The sequence below is a fragment of the Vipera berus genome (genome assembly GCF_964194415.1).
Source record: "Vipera berus genome assembly, chromosome: 14".
NCBI classification, from domain to species: Eukaryota; Metazoa; Chordata; class Lepidosauria; order Squamata; family Viperidae; genus Vipera; species Vipera berus.
In genome coordinates, this window is record NC_138217.1 from 2418627 (window position 1) to 2436787 (window position 18161).

At 46.7% G+C, this 18161-nt stretch overlaps 1 protein-coding gene and 1 long non-coding RNA gene across 4 annotated transcripts in view; one reads left to right on the forward strand and one right to left on the reverse strand.

The window, feature by feature from the left end:
• Positions 1-18161, reverse strand: part of LIMK2 (LIM domain kinase 2) — a 60854-nt gene that overhangs the window by 17376 nt on the left and 25317 nt on the right. Inside the window, exons 1-6 of one of the 2 annotated variants that reach the window (XM_081338674.1) lie at positions 13569-14335; positions 9966-10101; positions 8028-8137; positions 7030-7218; positions 3059-3164; positions 1990-2183 (exon numbers count right to left, since the gene is read on the reverse strand). In XM_081338674.1, the coding sequence (XP_081194800.1) occupies positions 1990-2183; positions 3059-3164; positions 7030-7218; positions 8028-8137; positions 9966-10101; positions 13569-13621 (788 nt within the window). In that variant the 5' untranslated portion in view covers positions 13622-14335. Of the gene's footprint in view, positions 1-1989; positions 2184-3058; positions 3165-7029; positions 7219-8027; positions 8138-9965; positions 10102-13568; positions 14336-18161 lie in introns of those variants that run through there. The other variant, XM_081338673.1, reaches the window with a different exon arrangement.
• On the forward strand, positions 1902-13256 carry LOC308674315. 2 transcript variants are annotated; one of them, XR_014027856.1, is made up of 4 exons: positions 1902-1980; positions 4735-5094; positions 11104-11216; positions 11719-13256. It is a non-coding gene; the product is annotated as an uncharacterized lncRNA (long non-coding RNA). The 2 variants fall into 2 exon arrangements; XR_014027857.1 differs by lacking the exon at positions 1902-1980 and having other exon boundaries at positions 4296-5094.

Sequence of the window (18161 nt, forward strand, 5' to 3'; positions counted from 1 at the left end):
TCTGGCCTTCAGTCTGTTCTACCCAAAGAAATTTGAGCTGCATGGCAGTGGTTTGGATGCTGGCTGGGGAATTCTGGGAGTTTACACATTTAAAAGTTGCCGAGTTTGTATTGAACACGGGTTAATGCCCAGCTAGTACTGCATTAAGATTATCCTTTATTTTCTATGTGCTAATTAAGATCTTCATTGTCTTTGAAGTATACTATAAATGAGGTCCTAAGTATGTTTGATGCCTCTTGGGATCTCTGAGCAGTAGATTTATCACATATTATAACCAGTGGTGGGATTCAGTCGGTTCGCACCACTTCGGCAGAACTGGTAGCTAATTTTTCGTTGCCCAGGCCCAGAATGGACTTCCGGAAGTGGCATCCATACAGAGAACCGGTTACTCACATATTTGAATCTCACCACTGATTATAACCCTCTCCAAGTTTATAAGAAATCCCTTAAAGTTCAGGTTTGGGATTCAAACAGCATTTTTTTATTTCTTCTACCAACAACTGTTTTTACAGGTGACCATATACAAATAAAGTAACTGTTATATATTTTCCCTTTCCTAATGTTGATTTTAATTATACCTCGTGACTGATCTAACCCTCAAAGTAGGGAGGGGCGATTTTCCTGGTCAAACCCTCAGAGCACTAAAGCAGAGGCCCCCAACCTTTCGGGCACCAGGGACCGCTTTCGTGGAAAGAGGTTTTTCCGTGGATCGGAGAGTGCTCGGTTTTGTGTGCCGCCTGCATCCCACGGATGGGGCTTTGCCTGTCTGTTGCTGGCATGCTGTGGCCCGGTACCGGTCCACAGACCGGGGGTTGGGGACCCCTGGACTAAAGGGTAATGCTTGAGATGTTTGATCCCATTGTTCTCATCTGTTTTTCTTCCATTTGCCAGTAGGGTGCCAAGGCTGCAGGATGCTTGTGCTGATCTCACACATCAGGATCAGAGGGAGAAGCACCAGGCAGAGGCAGATGGTGGCAGAAGCAACGAGGAGGCATTCCAGAGTTGGAGAGCAGGCCAAGGGTTCAGGGACAGAACCTCTGAGCTTCCTATGTTACTCCTTGTAGCTCAGCGGCCACAGAGACGACCAGGACAAAGCTGCTGTGTCAGGAAACGCGTGCTTCAGGGGATGGTATCCAGCCTATTTCACTTATTTCTTACGCTTTATACAGGCAGGCCTCAACTTGCCACCATGTTCAGCCACCATTTGAAGTTACAAAGGCACTGAAAAAAGCGACTTATGACTGATCCGTTGCAGCATCCCCAAGGTCATGTGAGCAAACTTTGGGAGTCTGGCGACGGGCATGTACTTACAATGGCTGCAGCACCCTGGCATCACACAGCGGCCATTCGCCACCTTCCCGACCAGCTTCCAACAAGCAGTCAATGGTGGTAATCCAAGTTCACTTAACAGCCATGTGATTCACTTAACAACTGCAGTAACTCGCTTAACAACCGTGGCAAGGCTGTAAAATTGGGCACCACTCACTTAATAATCATCTTGCTTAGCAACGAAAATTCTGATCCCGATTGGGGTGGTAAGTCGAAGGCTGCCTGTCTATGGCTGGCTGGTAGTTTACAATAAAGGCGAGGAGCCACAGCAGGCTGAGCCGTGGTCAGCAGACGTGGACAGGGAAAGCGCCTGCCCTGCGGAGAGCCAGCGAAGGGCCTTGCAGGCACTACACAGTGGAGACGGTTCCAGCAACGTGTTCAGCCACCTGACCGAAGCCTGGGAAATGAACACCAGCAAGAAACTCGGACCCAGCCCATCCTGAGCCGCAGGAGGGAGAGAAGGGAAAACCCAGTCAGGCTTTCGAGATTCTCTTACTCGAACCCGGGTCAATTAAGCAGCATTCCAGCCAAACCGGCCCCGGTCAGTTCCCTGGCTTGCCCACCTCAAAGGACTGGTGTTACGGCCAGAGGGCAGCACTTGCTGGTGCTCCACTTCCCAGCTGGAGACGAGCAGGCCGTTCTGGAGTCCAGGTACGTTACCTGAGGGAGCGCCGCCGCAGGGTCCCTTCCAGATTCTCCTTGAGCGCCAAGGCAGAAATAGAAGGGGTGGAGGGTTTCTTATGGCCCCCGGACAGGCGGGAGTCCAGGCGCAACCGGTCCAAGCGCTGAGAGACCGGGTCATGCTCGATTAACAGCTGAAGGGTTTGGTCTGTCTTGTGAATCAGTTCTTTGACCTGAGAAGGAAAGAAGTCAGGGAATTGGGCCGTGCTGGGGAAAGGTTTCCAAAAGAACAGATGCACAGTCTTCCTCCATCAGCCTGGGATGTGGTGTGTGTGTATGTGGGGGGGTTTTAGCTGAAGGAGGCGTTTCTTTGCCTGCTCATTTTCTTAAGAAGCAACTGGGCTGAGTTCAATTAAAAGCGTGTCTTGGCTGTTTAAGCCACTTTTCCTGATCAGGGCTGCTTTGTTGATGTCATATAAATCTGCGATGAAAATCAAAATAACAGGTGCACGTTTTTCGACTGGCACTCAGGAAGACAAGAATATGAAACCCCTACTTTTGTTTTAAGGGACGCAGTGGCTCAGTGGGTTAGGACGCTGAGCTTGTCGATCTGAAGGTCGGCAGTTTGGCGGGTCGAATCCCGAGTGCCGCGTAACAGAGTGAGCGCCTGTTACTCGTCCCAGCTTCTGCCAACCTAGCAGTTCGAAAGCATGTAAAAATGCAAGTAGAAAAATAGGGACCATTACGGTGGGAAGGTAACAGCGTTCCGTGCGCCTTTGGCGTCTAGTCATGCCGGCCACATGACCACGGAGACGTCCTCGGACAAGCGCTGGCTCTTCGGCTTTGAAACGGAGATGAGCACCGGCCCCTAGAGTCGGAAACGACTAGCACGCATGTGTGGGGGAACCTTTACCTTTACCTTTACTTTTGTTTTAAAATACCACCTTAAAGAAGCAGCCAGGTCTTCTGACAACCCCCCCCCCCCAGGGCCCTTCAGCCAGCCTGCTCTTCTCTTCTCTCTCAGCTGCTCTTCACTTTTCAGAGAAACCCAACGTGTGCCCCAAGAGGCCTTGGGTTCCTCAAGTCAGGAAACAAGAAAGGAACGTACCTCTTCGATTTGTAGTGTGCGGACTGGGTTTCCGTTGATCTCCAAGATTTTGTCTCCTGGGTGAATGGCATTTTGGACGTCAGGGCTGATGTGCATCCGGTCGACTCTGAATGAAGAAAAAAACATTTGCCTCCTCCATGAGTCTCTATGAGGAACCTCATAGCAAAGGGGAGAGGAAAAAGTACAAGCTGGGGAGGACACCCCAGCAAGCGTTTCCTCCTAGGAACAAGTACAGGTAGTCCTCGTTTAATGACCTTTTGTTCAGTGACAGTAGCGATGAACGAATGGTAGTCAGGAGCAGCCCTCAGTTACGGCTGTCGCAGAGCTCCTGGGCACAAATGACCAGCATTTGGGTGCTTCTGTCTTTATGACCCCAGGCTGGGCTTCAAGGCCCCTCCACTACTTGCTTAGCTCTCTCCCTATCTTTGCCTTTCGGGACACCCCACACTCCATCACCACCTACCCCTGCCACCCCCAGCTGATTTTTGTTATCTTCTCCCTCCCTCCCTCCCACTGCTGCTGCTGGGAGGGCCAGCAGCTGCCTCAGCTGGAGCAGCTGGGACGGTGACGGTGAAAGGGACAGCCGGGGTTGGTGGCAATGGAGTGCAGGACAGCTCAGAGGGCAGAGGTGGGAGGAGAGATGGGGTTAGGGGGAAGTGAAGCGCATCCTGTGGTCTTAAATTGTTGTAAACCACCCAGATCAACCCCACAGCGAGATGGGGAGCAAATAAATGTGATAGCTGGATAGTTTGATCGCTAGTTTGATAGCTAGACAGACAGACAGATGTGGGTGAGCTACCAAGTACCCAAATTTTGATCACGTGACCAGTGGGGCAGTGCATAACTACCGTTCATTCAATGCCACTGAGACGTCAAATGGTCACCAAACCAAGGGTCACTAAAGGGAAGCCAAAGCCAAGCTAGGGATGCAAGATGCCTGTTTCTGCTTGCTCCAGAAGGGCTACGCTGTTGCAGGTCTTCTAAACAGGCATCTCAAAAAGCTGCGGGTGTCTGCCAGGAAGCCCCCCGTTTTACATTTGCCATCTTCACCTCCATTTCTGCAAGATGGAGCATCTGTGGCTTCTCCAAGTCCCACAGCTCCTTACTGTAGAACATACTTATTTGATTTATTGCATTCATTTCCCACTGCACTCAGTTCAACGTTGAGTGTCTCACTACTGAAAAGTCGCAGGAGTTTTTCTCTAGGTTTTTCTCACATTTCTCCAACAGTCCCAGTTTCCAGCAGTTAGGTCCTGCAAGGACTTCCAGCTGAGAAGGAAGCATGCTTGACTTCCAGAAAAGATCAATGAAGGAGGTGGAAGGAATGCAAAGCGGAACAGAGACTGTGGGCAGGTGGAGTTCATCCCATCCTACGAGCATTTATACAGAATCAGTTACACAGGTGGACAATCTCTCTGGGAAGTTTGCCGCACCCAAATTAAATCATATGCAAATGTTTTGGTCAGAAAACTAGAATGCAACTTCTTAATTCCAAAATTGTCACAAGAAATAAATGAGACCAACCAACAGAGGCACTGTAATTTTTATAATTTACATAATTAACCATGCCCTCTGCACTTCTGGATGATATAGAAAAAGATTTCTTGGTGTACATAGGCTGCTGTAATATGCTCCACCACATGCTTCTCTCTTTTTTCCTCTTTTGCAAAAATCAGAGTTGAAAGTGACCACAGAGACAAGCAAATCCAATTCCTCGATCAGCAGAGAAATCCCATTTTATTCCTCACCAAGAATTTCAGAATTCTTAATCAATCAATCAATCAAAAAAGAGATGGAAGGTACCTTCAAGGTCTTCTAGTCCAACCCCCAACTCAAGCAGGAGCCCCTATACCATTTTGGACAAGTGGCTGTCCAGTCTCTTCTTAAAAACCTCCAGTGATGGAGCACCCACAACATCTGAAGGCGCTCACTCTGTTACGTGGCACTCGGGATTCGACCCGCCAAACTGCCGAACTTCTGATCGACAAGCTCAGCGTCCTAACCCACTGAGCCACCGCGTCCCTCTTTATAAAGTGGTACTTATATTTTGTGTGATTTTTATTGTATACCTCTGTTTATACAAGGATTGCATTAGCTATTTTGGCTGCTGCTGTACACAGCTGGCTCACGTTTAAGTGACTGTCCTCTTTTGAGCCAGATTTTGCCTAATCTGTATTTGTACCTTTGGTTTTCCATGCCTAGGTATAAAGCCTTGCTTTTCTCCACATTAGATTTCAGGTTGTTGGACAGGGCCATTGTTCAAGTCTGTCAAGATCTTTTTGGATCCTGAGCTTGTCTTCTGGGCTATTGGCTATTCCAGCCAGCTTAGTGTCATCTGCAAATATGATGAGTTCCCCTTCTATTCCCTCATCTAAGTCAATTATGAAGATATTGAAGAGTACTGGGCCTAAGACATAACCTTGTGGTGCCCCACTGCTTATTTCTTTCCATGTAGATGTAGAACCATTAAGGACTACTCGTTGAGTATGGTTTGTCAGCCAGTTACAAATCTATCTGGTGGTGATGCTGTCTTTCCCACATTTTTCTACTTTACCAAGAAGTAGGTTGTAGTCTACTTTGTTGAATGCCTTGCTGAAGTCTAAGTATAGGTTGACTCAGGTTGAAGTCTAAGTCTAAGGTTGACTCAGCCTTCCATCCTTCCGAGGTAGGTAAAATGAGGACCCAGATTGTTGGGGGCAATAAGCTGACTTTGTAATAATGCCGCTTGGGGGGGGGCGAAAGCCCTAATAAGCAGGCATATACATAGAATGAAGGCTATTGCTAAGCACATTGGTTTGTGCTTCTTAGGTTGTAAGCCACCCTGAGTCTTCGGAGAAGGGCGGGATATAAATGGGATTAAGATAAACTAAAAAAATAAGTATACTATGTCCATTTTGCTGGTCTACTAATGTAGTCACTTTGTCAAAGAATACAGAAAGATTGGTTTCACATGATCTGATTTTAACAAACCCATGCTGGCTACTAGTTATAATTTTGTTTCTATATGTTCACTGATCTGTTTTGAGGTTAGGCTGACTGGTCTATAGTTTCCTGGGTCGGTTCCCCCCCCTTTTTTTTGAAGATGGGAACCATATCAGCTTTTTTCCAAACCTCTAGTATTTCACTGGTGTTCCAGGATCTTTGAAATTTATGGTAAAATGGTTCTGAGATAACATCTGCTAGTCCTTCAGAACACTGGGGGGTAATTCATTAGGTCCTGGTGATTTATATTCATCAATGTCAGTCAGGTGTTCTCTAACCACTTTCTTGCTTATTTTAATTTTTATTTCTAGTCTGTCTTTTACAGTTAAGTTTTTGTAGGTTGGGCTATAGTTTCTTTTTGTGTGAAGACTGGTGTAAAGAATGAATTAAGCAGTTCTGCTTTCTCTCTGCTGCCTGTTACTTCCTTGCCATCTTCTCTCTTTAGTGGACTGACTGTTTCCTTGCCTTTTTTTCCATGTTATTTATGTGTTAAAAGAAACTTTCACTTCTTCTAAGATTTTTTTCTAAAAGGTAGACGCTTCCTGCATGACATCTGCTGTATCAGAGTGATGCAAGACTGAAACTGGGATGAGGCAAAGATTATGCAGATGCAGGTTACATGTGAGACAGATCACAAGTGCCATATCAATTAATAATGGCAACGCGTTAAAATGCATTGCACTTTAGTCCTTTCGAGGGCTCCTTTCGGAAGAATTCGCAAACAGAACAATTTCAACACGATGCCTCCAATTTTCAAGACACAGAGAAAGACACTTTGGCCACTGGCATTAATGCCACTGAGAGAGAGACAGGAGGATCAAAAGGGACCACTTTCTCAATGGAGATCATTGCTCGAGGTGACAGGAACCATATCCATGCCAAAGCTTGAATGAAAACGCAAAGCCACACGACGATGACTTTAGATCTCTAAATACCAGGATGGGAGCAAAACCCCACGCATTTCATAGCTACAAGAGCTTCATACTCACTCCTTCACTTCAACAGTAGCAGCATAGGGTGAGCAGCCCCCTGCCACAGCCACAGCAAACCCCCTTTCGCCTTGGGTGGTGGCAGGGATGGATAGAAGCGTCAAAGTGTACGGCAGCTGTTCACACAGAGGCTCTGTTGACAGTCTTTCTAGCATTGGCGTCACCACGAACTGGTTATGACATTTGCCACTGAAAAAGGAGAACAGAATTCTGCTGTTAGTTGAGACCGGAGGACAGAAAAGGCCGTGTATGCTTCCCATGCCCAGGCTGTCAGCTAGGACGCAGCTCATCGAAACCCTTGACCTTCCCTACAGTGCTGCTGGTTGTGAAGACAAGGCCTATATTCAGACGGCTTTGCTTCCAACCTTCACTTTTTGGTATTCCCTCTTGCCCTCAGGGTTATCTCCCCACATAGGACCATGGTGGCTAGGGAGAAGGAAAGCATCAAGATTCCAAGGCTAGAGATCCAAAGGGCAGCTTGGCTGGCCAATGGGGAAACATGTGGTCCTTGTTCCACTTTCTTCCGAAGAAATTCCAAGACATCACGTGGACAGACATCCCCTCCCAGTCTTCCCCTTTAGTAGGCACTCGGAGATCTGGGTTGCACGACCACTTGAAGGCAGCTGGCCAACGGATTAACCACTGTCTCCTACAAATAGCACAGGTCTCCCGATTCCTGTTCCCAAATCCTAGGCCTTGGCAGGGCCTGTTCCACCCTCGCATGTGGATAAGAAAGAAGGTCTGAAGAGCAGAAAAGCGGAACCATCTCATCTCATGCAGCCTTTCCTTACCTGGTGCCGTGAAGACCCACTGACCCCACGTGCTCCTGATGCCCAGCCAGAGTGGTTGAGGACCAGAACGCACTCTCGGTCCCCCCCCCCTCTCTGGGGAGTGGAGTGGGGGAAAACACAAACATTTCCTGCCATTCAGGACAGAGCAGAAGGCCTGCCCTGTCCCATAGAGCCATCCAAGCCCATGAGGGAGCCGCTGCTCCTTACCAGTAAAGAGCTGAGTGCTGCACCAAAGCGTAGGTGTCGCCGTCTTCAATGATCACTTTGCACTGCATGCAGGCGAAGCACTCCGGGTGATACTTGTACTCCCCAGCCACCTGCCAAGGAGAGGGACGGGCAGGACGGTAAAGAAGGAAAACGAGCAGGCTCTAGAAATCCCAGGGATGTTTTTGCCTTTTTCCTGAATACAGAATTTTGTCCCAGTCTGAAATCCCAGCCGCAGAGAGTCTCAGGATCAGGGACTCCTTCTGCGCTCTTGCACAGAGACGCTTCCAGGGCAGAAGAGAGCGAGGAGCCAGCTGGCGACCGCTTGGTTCTCTCTGCTTCCACATGGTGGGGCTGGAAGGCAGCTGGCAAGGAGAGTCTGGGCTAAGGCGGAGGGGCCATCTCAGCTGACAGCAGGAAACGAGGAGCTAAGCCACGGGGTGTCTGCTGCTGCTTGGGAAACAGAGGCAGGGCTGGCAAGCCAGCACAAGAACCAAGGAAGGGTGGGGGATTCCAGGAAGGAAAACCTCAGGCACCCTTGGGGGGAATCACCTTGCCAGGCCCTGCTGGGTTTTAATCAGGCTTCTTGCTCACTAAATAGCCTCCTATGGACTGCTAGCATCTGGGAGGGAAACCGAGGTGCCCTATAGCCCCGTGCTTGGCAGCCTTTCTTGCTTGCCAGACTGTGTCTCCAGGAGGTGCCCTTGGGAAGACAGTAGGGAAGCTGCCCTCCATCCCAGGACCAAAGCAAAGATAGGAAACCCGGGGGGGGGGAGAGAACTTGGAGCTTCCCGCCTGCCCCCCCCCCCATCTTTCAACTGCCTAAAATTGTTGCACGTCTTCCAGTTACTTTGAAGAAAGAAACAATAAAGCCAGGAGATTTGTCTACCCAGCTAGAGCATCTACCGGCTGTATGTAGAGCGAGGAGGGCTTCCTCTGTATTGCAGCTTGCCTTCAAGCCACAAGGCCAGCGTGGAAGCCAACTCTGGTTTCCCCCCAGCCACCGCCAGGTTTCAGCCCTCAGCCAGTCTCCTCCGTGAATTCAGGCCCCTTGAGGTCTCCTGAGGTCTCTCACCACTTTTGAGACTGGAGACGCTTGTGACAGCCAAAGCCCCCAGATGAGATTAGCGTTATTTAAAAGTTTTCCCAAGCCTAGGAAAGCATAAGAAAACATACCCCCCACCATGCAGGCGACCTGGCTTTGCCATGCTCCCTGACATCATGTTTCTCTCCCCCCCCCAGAAGGGTCTTCCACCCCCAACCAAATAAGAAACCTGACTCCAGGACACTAAAAAGCCCAGAGAATCTTCTGGCTTTTAATGGGCGGGGTCAAGGCTGAGGAATGCTGGGAGGTGAAGTCTTAACGTTGCCAGGGTTGAGAAACACTAGCTTAAGGGATGAAATTAGTGTGTCCCTCCTTGACCCCCAAGTGTCCCTTCACCCAATCCTTGAAAGGGCCAAACGTCTGAAGCCGTACCTCATAAAATGAAGCAATTTGGGGTTTTAAAATTCAGTGCTGACACGGTTAGGGTTAGTGATTTACGGCTCTCAGAGAGAGCGCTAACAACCAGATGACTGCAAAGAAATACAATCCTTACACACACACAAACACCCCCTGTCAGAATCTATCCTTCACCATTCGGTGACAATCGATGACGTCTTCTTCTTCTTCCTCAAGGAAGCCAGAGTCCGCTTGCTTTTTGCAAAGGCACCTTGGAGACAACCGTGAGGACTGAGAATCTCAACAGACGCCTCTCCTGTTTTACCTGCTCCACCCTGAAGGACGGCACCCTGCTTGCTGGAAGGCGTGTGCTTATATGGCCCTTCAGGCAGGGAAGCCCAGCGATCCCTCTGTGGCGAAGAAAGGCAATTCGCCTCTCCCCGAGGGAAGCCCGGGATGCCAGCTGGCCACGGCCAGGGAGAGCACGGGGTGAGGCTTACCATGACGGGCCCCGTCATCAGCAGCGAGCAGCCATGGCAAGACTCCCCAAACTTCCGCCAGTAGTCCTTGGGGCAGTACAGCTTGGCATCCTTCTCGTAGTACCAGTTGGTGAGGAGGTCCTGGCATTCGGAGCAGCTGGCAGGGAAAAAGAAAGAGGGCCGGATGTTTTATTTGCCGGCTACCCAGTGGGCACCGTTTAATCAGCAAACGTAGAGAAATCACAGAGGAAATAATGGAGAGGGAAGAGCCAGCAACCGATAAAGAGCCATACGGCAGTGCGGCTCCGGCAGACCAGAAGCACTGCAGAACAGCTGACCGGCAAACAGTGGCTTCCAAAACTGTCACCGTAACCTGTCTTTTGATTCAAGGCATAGGGAAAAAACCCTTAACGGTGGTCATTAAGCTGCTGGACCTTCTAGGATTTAGTGACAAGAGGTTAATACCCCTGGGACCCAGGGATTATCTGTATTAGCTATTACCTGTGATGACAAAATGGTCAAGCTGGTCAAGCTGTCCTGAAATGACTAGAGCAGGGGTCCCCAAACCCTAGTCCATGGACCAGAACCAGGCCGCGCCATGCCAGCAACCGGGCCGCACAAACAAGCAAAGCCCCATCCGTGGGATGCAGGCAGCACACAAAACCACGCACTCTCTGGCCCATGGAAAACCTATCTCCATGGAAGCGGTCCCCGGTGCCCGAAAGGTTGGGGACCTCCGGACTAGAGGATTGCTAGGAGTTCATGACACCTAGCTGCTTCTGAACTGCTTCCTTGAGTCAGGTGAGAAGTAACTCTAACCTGGAGCTCTTCTAAAGAACCTCAAAACCCATCATCACATGTAGCCATCTGAGAACAGCAAGGCCACTCTGTGCGCTTTTCACCTCAAATGGAAGTTCACTATTGTGCGATATTGGAGAATGTTCTCAGCATCGCTGCTTCCGTCCGTCACAACTGGGACTCTACACAGTAGCAGCTCAAATGCGACAGTCAAGCTAGAATCTATTTTTAAAGGTATCTTGCTTTATTTCTGAGAAACCTCAACGGAAGATGAACTGCAAGAGGACAGAGTTATAATCTGTAGAAAAGGGAAGAAATTATAAATTTCTTTACAGCTTTTATGATTCTTCTATCTTTTCAGGTTCTTTCAGATCAGAACTATGACATCGTTATCGTTCCAAAACTATGGCAGTACAGTCTGAGAAATAGGCTAGTAACTTATGAGGATGGAGTGGACTATTTCAGCTACATTTGGTAAGTTTAAGGGCTCCAGCCTTGGGACGGTCCATTTTCGCCAGCCCTTCAAGTGCTCCGAGACAGCTACAAAGATGACCCTAGAGACGCGGCTTCCTGCTCATCAGAGGCCACGGTGTAGCCACGCCGAGGCTCACTCACCTCTAACCATCTGTGGTGATTGGCTACTCTGAAGATTAAGATTTAAGAGCACAAAGTTGTGGGCTGGTTAGCAGCCTGAAAGCCCAGCCCTGTCTTTTAAGTAACTTTTAAAGTCAGATTTTTAACTACTCTTGCTCTATTTTAAGATTTCTTATTTATAACATTTTATTTGCACATACAACCCATGATTCCTCTATGAGGGAGATGGGCAGTTTCAAAATATGATGGATGGATGGAGTGAGATAGATAGATAGATAGATAGATAGATAGATAGATAGATAGATAGATAGATAGATAGACAGACAGACACAATCCTATGTACTAAACTGATTTAATTAGTAATGTTGCTTGATTTTAATAGAGAAAGCCTGCGGCTATTTCCATCTCTTCAGCCTGGGAAAGAGACGATGAAGGAGAATCCAAAAAGAAAACTCAAGCTAGAGTTGACCAGAGGCAAAGTGAGGCGTCACAGAAACAGCCAAGGCTTCTTTCCATCTGCTGGGAACCGAAAAGCATCTTTTGGAAGATGGACCACGATGAAAGTAGCTTGGAGTCACAGTTGCACCTGAGCAGCAAGGAAAGAGGCTGGAAAACTCTAAGGTATCACTGAGCAAGAAAATTCCAAAGAACCCCAGAATGGAAACAAAAATTAAATTCTTGCAGTGACTCTGAACACTTTGTGATAAACGCTACTGGCACCTGATCCTTGGCGAGATTTCAAAACTCCCTCAAAACTCATTGGCTTTGCAGCAGAGACCTATTTGTCGCATGGGAGGATGTACCTCGGCTTGTAGCTACAGACTCTTGACACCTTCCCAAGAGGAAACATGCGATGACCACACGGTCTTCACTCACTAGGTGAGCTTTTGCACAGAGAGCTCCACCCACCCGACTTGTTCATTGTGCAACCGAACATGAAATCTGATCCCCATTGAAAGTCTGTCATTCCGAAACACTTTGCCTTTGTTTTTGGCTCTGGCTGGTCAAAGAACTGGGATGCGGATCCAGGTTTCAGGGCAAACAGAGAGAGGGGCCTTTAAAGTGGTCTTTGAAGTGAGTTCACCGTCACGGTTTCCCACGTACCTAACGAGTGAGTTTTGGAATTTCCACTGAGGGGAAAAAATATTATCCTGCCCCACACTAAATAGCTCCCACTGGCCTCTTTCTTTCAATTCCTCCTGGAGGATATAGCAAATTCACTCCATGAGGCATCACATTGTTCAGATCGCTTTAAATTTACCTGAGGTTTCCAAGGAATGTGTTTTGGAAATGGGCCTCAGGCCAGGTCACTATGCTCAGTGACAATTTTTATTTATTTTAAAACAAGGTTCTATTGTTGCATAAAAGAGAAAATCACTTCTGTCTAGAAGGTGTCATGAACTGATTCAAAATATGGTGCATTTTGCAAGCCACATAGAACTGACAAAACAGCACGTTAAGTTTCAAAGCCAGATTCGAAGTACTCTACCCCTAAAGAGAATCAGTGGATATTTTTGTGGTTGCTTACTAGCTGATTGATCAGCAGTTCCCTGTAAGTTCCTTATATTCAGCAGAGAAAGGCCACCTTTTGAGATAGGCAAAAACAGACAGAATTTGGAGAATAAGACTGAAAGGCTGCCATGTTGGAAAGATCATTAATAAATGGTTACCTCTTAGTCAACCAGTAAAACTGCTCACCACCGCTCCAGTACCAAAAATGCTCTGCACCATCTCAATTCACCTTTATCTTTTTTCCAGATTGTTAGAAGAACTTTGAAAGAAAGAGGGTTTCCCCCCAATTTTACCTTCTAACAATCTGGGGCTCGTGGGGAATACAAAGGGGGGCATTTATGGATACTAATATTCATAGACGCTACGTACCGCCGACCACTGATGTCTACCATCAGGCCAGGAATAACGGACCAGTGCTATATTCCAACCATATATTGAGTTCAATCAAGTATGGAGTTCACGTATAAAGTTTCAGCCGCCTCTTCAGGTAATAAATTATTACTTTCCACTTTGCCTTTGCTCTATGGACAGAAAATCCTATCTCAGAGCAAAACAGGCAAGGACTCCTGGAGGGGGGGGTGTCATCCTCCCATCACCCAGCTTCCAAGCGAAGCAGAAGGTAGACTGGTTGAAGGCAGGGCTTCTAGGTTCCCAAATGGTTGCCTCTCTTCGCAAACAAGGTCCACTAGGCAGACGAGGCAAATGGGAGGGCAGACTTACCAAAAGGGCTTCCTTGGAGTGACATAAGCCGAGGCAGACAAGTAGCTTCCCATCTCCAGAGCACTGGCCAAACCAGCTCAGCAGCAAATCTGTCCAACTGCGTCTACTCAGCCCTAGCAAGGGTGCACTTCGGCTCCTGCTCTTTCAGGTGTTAGCACGGGAATGCCAGACGCCAGGCCAGCAGGGGTTCCTCGGTGGAGTTGACCCAGCACTCATGGTCTCCTTCCCTGGAACTGACCAAAGGGCGCCTCAACTAGGGATCGTACAGGAGGACCATCGTACTTGCGGAGGGGCCACCCAAGGAAATCCAGACTGGCTGAGGCACCGAGTTTCCTCCCTTTGCAGTTCTCCGGGGAGGGTGGAAGAGGAGGAGCCTTTTCAGAAGAGAGGTGGATGGCTGAATGATCAGGAGATAGCAACTGATCTGCACTGGGTGGAACTGCAGCATGCTCTTGCACAAGGGAAAAGCTGCCTCCGGGAGAAAAGGTGCAGAATCAAGCCGCCTGGCAGAGATGACACCTAGCGTTATTTTCTTTTTAAAGTTGTTGAAAGTCTTTAAGAAAACAATAATAAAAGGCAATACAAACTAAACTCGGAAGACAAGAAAAACAGAGAGAGAATACAAAGTCTCAAAGAAAAGAGCAAAAAAATATGAGAGAGAGAAAGAAGTGGCTTTCAATCTTCACAATAAGCACAAATTTAGTAACTTTGTAGGTGCTTCTGATAAAAACACAGACAGACCCACTAGAGGTTACATGCGAGTCTCTCTCTTCCTTCCATAGCCTATCTCTTACTCATATCAAGGTAAAGGTAGAGGTTCCCCCGCACATGCGTGCTAGTCGTTTCTGACTCTGGGGGCCGGTGCTCATCTCTGTTTCAAAGCCGAAGAGCTAGCGCTTGTTCGAGGATGTCTCCGTGGTCATGTGGCTGGCATGACTAGACGCCAAAGGTGCACGGAACGCTGTTACCTTCCCACCGTAGTGGTCCCTATTTTTCTACTTGCATTTTTACGTGCTTTCGAACTGCTAGGTTGGCAGAAGCTGGGACGAGTAACAGGCGCTCACTCTGTTACGCAGCACTCGGGATTCGACCCCCCAAACTGCCGACCTTCTGATCGACAAGCTCAGCGTCCTAACCCACTGAGCCACCGCGTCCCTTCTTATTCATATTGTTAAGGAATTTGTTGTGCAGAGGTCTCCTTGTGCTACCAAAGAGTTGCACAGACAAGGAAGGGCACTGAGAGCAGTAAAAGTCACACACAGAAATACACTGAGTTCTAAAAGCAAAAAGTAGTTTACTTTGAGGTGGTGTAAAAACAAAAATGCACAGTCAAAAATAAACAGTCCAAGTCATACACAATAGCAACAGTCCAAGGAGTAATCCAAACTACAAAGTCTTCTTACCGGTCCAGAGGTCAATACACAGTTCAGGTTTACAACAGTAGTAAACCAACAGCAGAGCAAAAACAGTAATAGTAGAGATCAGTGAATTCAGAGAGAGAGAGAAGCTACTTTCCTAGCTTCCTCTTATGGCCATGAGAACACTTACACACCCATTGGCCAATTAACAACTTAAAGACATAGCATTATGGTTAATATATTTTCAACCCAACATTGTAGGCTAACACCATATGCCTAACATTCTCCCCTTTGGGTAGAATAATATATAACTCTTACAATCTTATGCACATTCTTTCACAATTAGCATTGTGTTTCACAGCACTTTGTACCTTCGTAAAATGGTTTGCAATATTTACATCAGATGAACAATACTCTAACTGTATTAATTTATCTTTGATACATTGTCTGACATTCAAATAACGAAGATCAGTATGTTTAGATCTTGTTCTTACTGCAGCACTATTAGCCATCTTTATCGCAGCTTGATTGTCCTCATACACAATAAATGGATCATTTACATTTAAACCCATATCTAACAATAATTGTTTGTACACTAGCAGTTCTGTACATAACACTGATAGACATGAAAATTCAGCCTCCATTGTAGACAAGCTTATGTGTTTCTGTCTAAGACTTCAACTCCCTGTTCATTGCAGCTTTCCATGATGCCTGTTCTTTTTCAGGATACATCCTGATCTCATCATAGTTAGATGGCTCTACACTAACTTGACATACTATACTAGCTTCATAGCGATCAGGTGGATGTCTGATACGCATTGAACGCCAAGGAATTACAGGGCTTTGAATTTCTGACTCCTTTCCTTCCTCTGATTCATCTTTTATCTCCCCTATCTCCTTTTTATCTTTTATATTTACAGGAGATGTATTATCATTACTAGTTACGTTATCAGAGGAGTCCTCAAACACTAGAGGATCAGTATTAACAGTTACTTGCTCTAACCTATCCCAACCAACGTGCTCAAGGAATTTTGCACTAGCACTGTTATATACATTAGTTGTGCCTCGTTCCCAGAAACGATAGGATCTATGGTTAGCTTCGTAACCTACGAAGTATAATTGCCTAGCCCTATGTTGGCCTTTACTCCTGAGTTGTGCAGGAATGTGGACCCAAGCTGGGGTGCCAAACGTGTGCAGGTAATCAAGGTTTGGTCTTCTACCATGCCATATTGTATATGGTATTTTACCAGTAGAAGTATTAACAACTATATTCAGAACATGGTTTGCACATTTTGCTGCCTCCCCCCACAGTCTATCTGTTAAGCCTGAATCTCTTAACATGGTTCTAATCATGGCTTGTAACGTTTGCCCACGTCTCTCAACAAAAGCATTATGTTGAGGCCTATATGGGGCTGAACGTTTATGCTCAATGCCAGCTGATTCTAGCATATCAACAAAACGCTTATTTGTAAATTCAGTACCATTATCAGTAATTATGCACTGAACCTTTCTCTTTGTTTTTCTCTCCACAAACTTCAGCCAGTTTGCAAATTGTTGGAAAGTGTCTGCCTTTGACTTAAGCAGATAACAAAAACCATATCTAGAGTAGTGGTCCAATATACTTAACATATAGCATGACCCTCCTAAACTTGGTTTCATGGGTCCAATTAAATCAGCAAACACAACTTCCAAAGGAACAGTTGTTTTGAAGCTGTTTATCCTGTGTGCAGGAGTTGCCTTACTCTTTTCCTGATTACAGGCATTGCAATTCAAATACTTACTACATGGCTTCAGTTTAACTCCCTCTACTAATTCCACTGTTTTACGTAGTGAGTTAAAGTTTACATGCCCTAACCGCCTATGCAATAAATGTATACATTCATCATGTGGCTTCTTGTTCTCACATATTGAGTTAGCTTTAACTGTACTAACCTGGTTACTTGTGAGAACGAATAAACCATTTTTCAAATTAGCAGTTACACAGGTTCCATTCCTCTCAATAGTGCATTGCTCCCCTCTGAATGTTACCACAAACCCAACCTTAACCAATTCCCTTACAGATAACAGGTTGAATCTTAGCTTAGGTATATATAACATAGGTAACTGTTCATCAATGCATGAACAATAGGAATTACCTTCACCAGAGGCCTTCATCCTCCAACCGTTTGCTAGTGAAACATATTGGTTGCTGTTTTTCATATTAACAAATCTCTTTTTCACTTTAGTAATGCATTGTGAAGCCCCACTATCAACAACCCACAATTCATTATTTCTGGATGTTGGTTCACCAGAAATAGCCAAACCAATGCCCTTCTTAGCCTTCCCACTGCTATTCACATTCTGTTTTTTACCCTTTCTACAGAATTTGGCTATATGCCCTCTAGCCCCACAAGAATAACATTTCTTGACGTTGTAAGCAGTGGTAAATTGCTGCTCCTCTTGTGGCTGTGTCTCTCTCAGCTGGTCTCTGTCACGCCTTCTTCTGGACTCTTCCAGCAGTCTCCCAGTAATGTTAGTCAATGTCAGTTCCTCTCTGGTCAGGACTTCCAAAGAAGAAACATACTCATCATAACTCTCATCCAAAGATGACAGAATAATGTAGACCTGATGCAACTCTGAAAAAATCAGCTCCTTTTCATGAAGCTCTTGAAAAGTTGCCTTCATGTAATTTAAATGGGTCAGCATATCTCCATTCTTCTGCAGACGAGCCCTAAACAGCTTACGTGTAAGGTGTATATGTGCACCCACACTGTCACGAACATAAAGCCTTCGCAAAACATCCCAACACCTAGCAGCAGACTCCTCACCACGAATATGGACAAGCTGCTGGTCATTCAGTGTTAGTCCAATAATGCAAAGAGCTTTCTCATTGCTACGTTTAAAGTTGTCTAACTTCTTTGCATCCTCTTCGTCATCTGGATCCCAAGCAGTAGTATCTAGTGGGTTATTTACAACAGCCCATAGTCCTTCCTTGCGCAAAAGCAAGCAGCATTTTGTGGACCAGGAAACATAGTTTGTCCCATCCAACCGGGTTATCCAGGAGATGCCTGACAACAGTTCCTGTGCCCATTTTACACCAAATACAAACTCAGCTAGGAATACTGTGTGTACTAACTCTCAGTACAGGCCTGGGCCCATAACCAGTGTTATGGAATTTGTTGTGCAGAGGTCTCCTTGTGCTACCAAAGAGTTGCACAGACAAGGAAGGGCACTGAGAGCAGTAAAAGTCACACAC